This window comes from Mastomys coucha, unplaced genomic scaffold, assembly GCF_008632895.1.
Source record: "Mastomys coucha isolate ucsf_1 unplaced genomic scaffold, UCSF_Mcou_1 pScaffold21, whole genome shotgun sequence".
Classification (NCBI taxonomy): Eukaryota; Metazoa; Chordata; class Mammalia; order Rodentia; family Muridae; genus Mastomys; species Mastomys coucha.
In genome coordinates, this window is record NW_022196904.1 from 91,853,021 (window position 1) to 91,856,336 (window position 3,316).

General features: G+C 39.4%; 1 protein-coding gene across 1 annotated transcript; it reads left to right on the forward strand.

Moving 5' to 3' along the window:
• Positions 1-455: 455 nt before the first annotated feature.
• On the forward strand, positions 456-1,565 carry LOC116101309 (TD and POZ domain-containing protein 2-like). The gene has a single exon (XM_031384905.1). The coding sequence runs from the start codon at positions 456-458 to the stop codon at positions 1,563-1,565; it is 1,110 nt and encodes a 369-aa protein (XP_031240765.1).
• The last annotated feature ends 1,751 nt before the right edge of the window (positions 1,566-3,316 follow it).

The following is a 3,316-nucleotide window of genomic DNA, read 5'->3' on the forward strand; positions in this document are numbered from 1 at the left end:
AAAACACACACACACACACACACACACACACACACACACCATAGAAAACAAAATATATGAGCAAAAGACAAAAAAAATGACCAGATGAAGCAATAAGAGACAAAAGGTCTACAAAAATATAAAAAATATATTGAGTTAGAGTTAATTTTGTGTTGCGCAATGGATACCCTCTTGCAAAGGGAAAAAAAGTTTTCTACAATGAACTCTCACTATGCATATTATTCTCAGTTAAATATTTCAGTCTAGGGAAGGCAATTATGAGAATTAAGAAAGTAGAAGAAGTTCTTACTAGCCAGTCCATTTTTTCCTCTGGTATTAGACCCTATTTCTTCAGAATTCTAGCATATACTGAAGAACACCTGAGACTTCAAACCTTGTGGACTAAGAGGAAGAATAAATAACCTCTAGTTCCTCTTTTGAGATCACCTTTAACTTCAAGACTCCCTCCAGCAAAAATGTCAGGAGATATGGAAGTCAATAACTGGGGCTCCTCACATATCAAGGTTCAGAAATTCTGGTATGAGTGGACCATTAGCAACTTTTCATGTTGCATGAGGGGAATTCGGAGAAAAATTCAAAGTCCAGTGTTCTCATTAGGGGCCAATGATGAAGTGGCCTGGTGTTTGAGAGTATACCCAAATGGGGTTGATGAAGAAAGCAAAGATTACCTGTCAGTTTACCTGGTGTTGCTCAGCTGTCCAGAGAGCATAGTTTGGGCAAAGTTCGAGTTCTGGATCATAAATTCCCACGGAAAGAAATATAAAAGTATGAAGAGCATGAATGTCATTAGCTTTCTGTCAAACCAAGAGTGGGGATTCAGAAAGTTCATCCCTCAAGATTTCCTCCTCTCCAATAAGCAGTGGTTTCTTCTTGAAGACCAGCTCATGCTCTGTTGCAAGGTGAGCATAGTAGGAGCTGCCTTTAGCATGCCTGGACAGACCAAGGCACCTGCAGTCAAGGATCTTAGGCACATATTGACAGATGACCTAGGAGAGCTATGGGAGAATTCCCTGTTCACAGACTGCTCCCTGTTGGTAGGTGGCCATGAATTCAGGGCTCACAAGGCCATCCTAGCAGCTCGCTCTCCAGTTTTCAGAGCCATGTTTCAACATGAAATGAAGGAGAGCCTAACAAACCGCATTGAGATCCATGATCTGGATTACCAAGTCTTCAAGGAGATGATGGGCTTCATTTACATGGGGAAGGCACTACAACTTCACAACCACTCCATGGCTACTGGTATGTTGTCAGCTGCTGATAAGTATGACCTTGAGGGCTTGAATGTCTTGTGTGAGGAGGCCCTCTGCAGAAACCTCTCTGTGGAGAATGCTGCACACACTCTCATCCTGGCTGACCTCCACAGCATAGAGCAGCTGAAGACTCAGGTCCTGGATTTTATTACAGTTCATGCTTCTAAGGTCTGTGAGACCTCAGGGTGGAAGTCGATGTTGGAGTCACATCCCTACTTAGTGACTGAAGCATTCCACTCCCTGGCTTCTGCACTGAGTGTGTCCTTTGACCCCTCACTCAAATTCCGAAAGATGTTGGAGATTTTGAGGAACTAGATAGATATAACCAACACCTGTCTTCCAACATCATCAACCAATGACTTCTGGTTAGAGTACAGTATTGCTGGGACATTTACTGTGAATCTGGGGAAAGGGAGCATGTAGGCTCAGGATTTAAAACAGCTGTAATGTGTTAAAATGGCAGGTGTGGGAAGGGCAGCAAAGAAGTCCTGGGACACTCTACCTGACATCTACCCTGTTGATGTTCTTGTTTGGTTTTTGACTAGTGACTTCAAAACTGGGATTCAGTTTAGATGCTGCCCCTAGGCACAGTACAACAGAGCTTCTATGGAGAAACCTATATGCATTGGATGAAACAGAACAGATGGCCAGGGCCCAGAGCAAAGGAGAAATCAAACATGAATCTTTACTCATCAGAGAAGGAAATGACAATAAAGACTTTTTTTTTTTTTTAAGCGTGAGTTTGTGGGAACTCAGCTGCAAAAGAAATACTGCTCTCTCAGAACTCTGGTTCAGTTTCCAGCACACACAGGACTATTTTCAACCACCTGTAACTGGTGATCCAGAGGATCTGAGGCCCTCCTCTGCTCTCCATTTCTACAAACAGCTTAGTAGACAAAACCTTACACTAATAAAATATAATAATAAAATTTTTGAAATCAAAAAAAAAAAGAAAGTAGAAGCAATTTTGATCAACTCTATTTGGGCCATTAGGTTAATAAACTATCAAAGCCAATGTTAAGCCTTTTAATGGAGCTCTGAAAACTGGCAGTCCATATTATCTTCCTTGTAATTAGCAAAAATATTTAATGTACCACTTAAAAATCACATTATGAGAATTCTGCTCACTGAGATATAAGAAATAAAAATAAAATTCAGATAGCAGAAAGCCAGAAACCTCTGTCTTGATAGTGCCCGAAGCTGAAAGAAAGACATCACAGCTCTAGCATTTGTTTTCTTATCCACAGAGTAGAATGATGGCACAGAGGACTTCAAGTAACTCTGTCAATACACAGTCTTATGACTTAGTATTGTCTCTGCAGAACACAAAAGAAAGCTTGGGAAGTTGATTTTTCTTTTGTAACATGTGATTTCAATGTAAGATCAATTCAGTATTTGCATGGATGAGAACTGAATGAGAAATGGATGAAGTTAAGGGCTCCTGATAAAATGGGTTTATAACAGAAGAGTCTGCAGAGATGTAAAAATGAGGCAAAAATGGAAAAAAATGTGAAGCGTGAAAACAAACATGTTCTACTTCTGTAAGGTGGAATCAGTTTGAATGATGTTGCAGGGATGAGTCAAAGGAAACACTAATAAATCTGGCTTAGCTGGCTAGACAGGGTGACATCCCCGAAGGAAATAAAACATGTTATTTTGATCAAAAAGAAGTTTAAACACAGAGCCAGAAGAAATGTCTGAGAAATGTTCAGTCACTTTTCTGGTAGTAAAGTGCCTTTCTGACAACAGGCAACATAAAGCATGGAAGGCAAGTTACATTGACTTGGCTTCACTCTTTGAGATTGAAGGAATGATGGAGTTTGTATGTGTTTTGTCTAGAAAGGGATGATTAGAAAAGTGCATTTTAACTTTTATATGGAGCAGGTACTGAGGAATATTCACTGAATGAATAATGAACATTAATTTTGTGGAGTTTATTTTGAATAATGGATTTCTACCAAATCCTAGGACAATGAGTACAAAAACAGATTTGTTACTATTGAGTCTTTTTGTGATTAATTCTGCATATTTTAATTCTTGTAAATTGTCACAGATTAAGAATTATG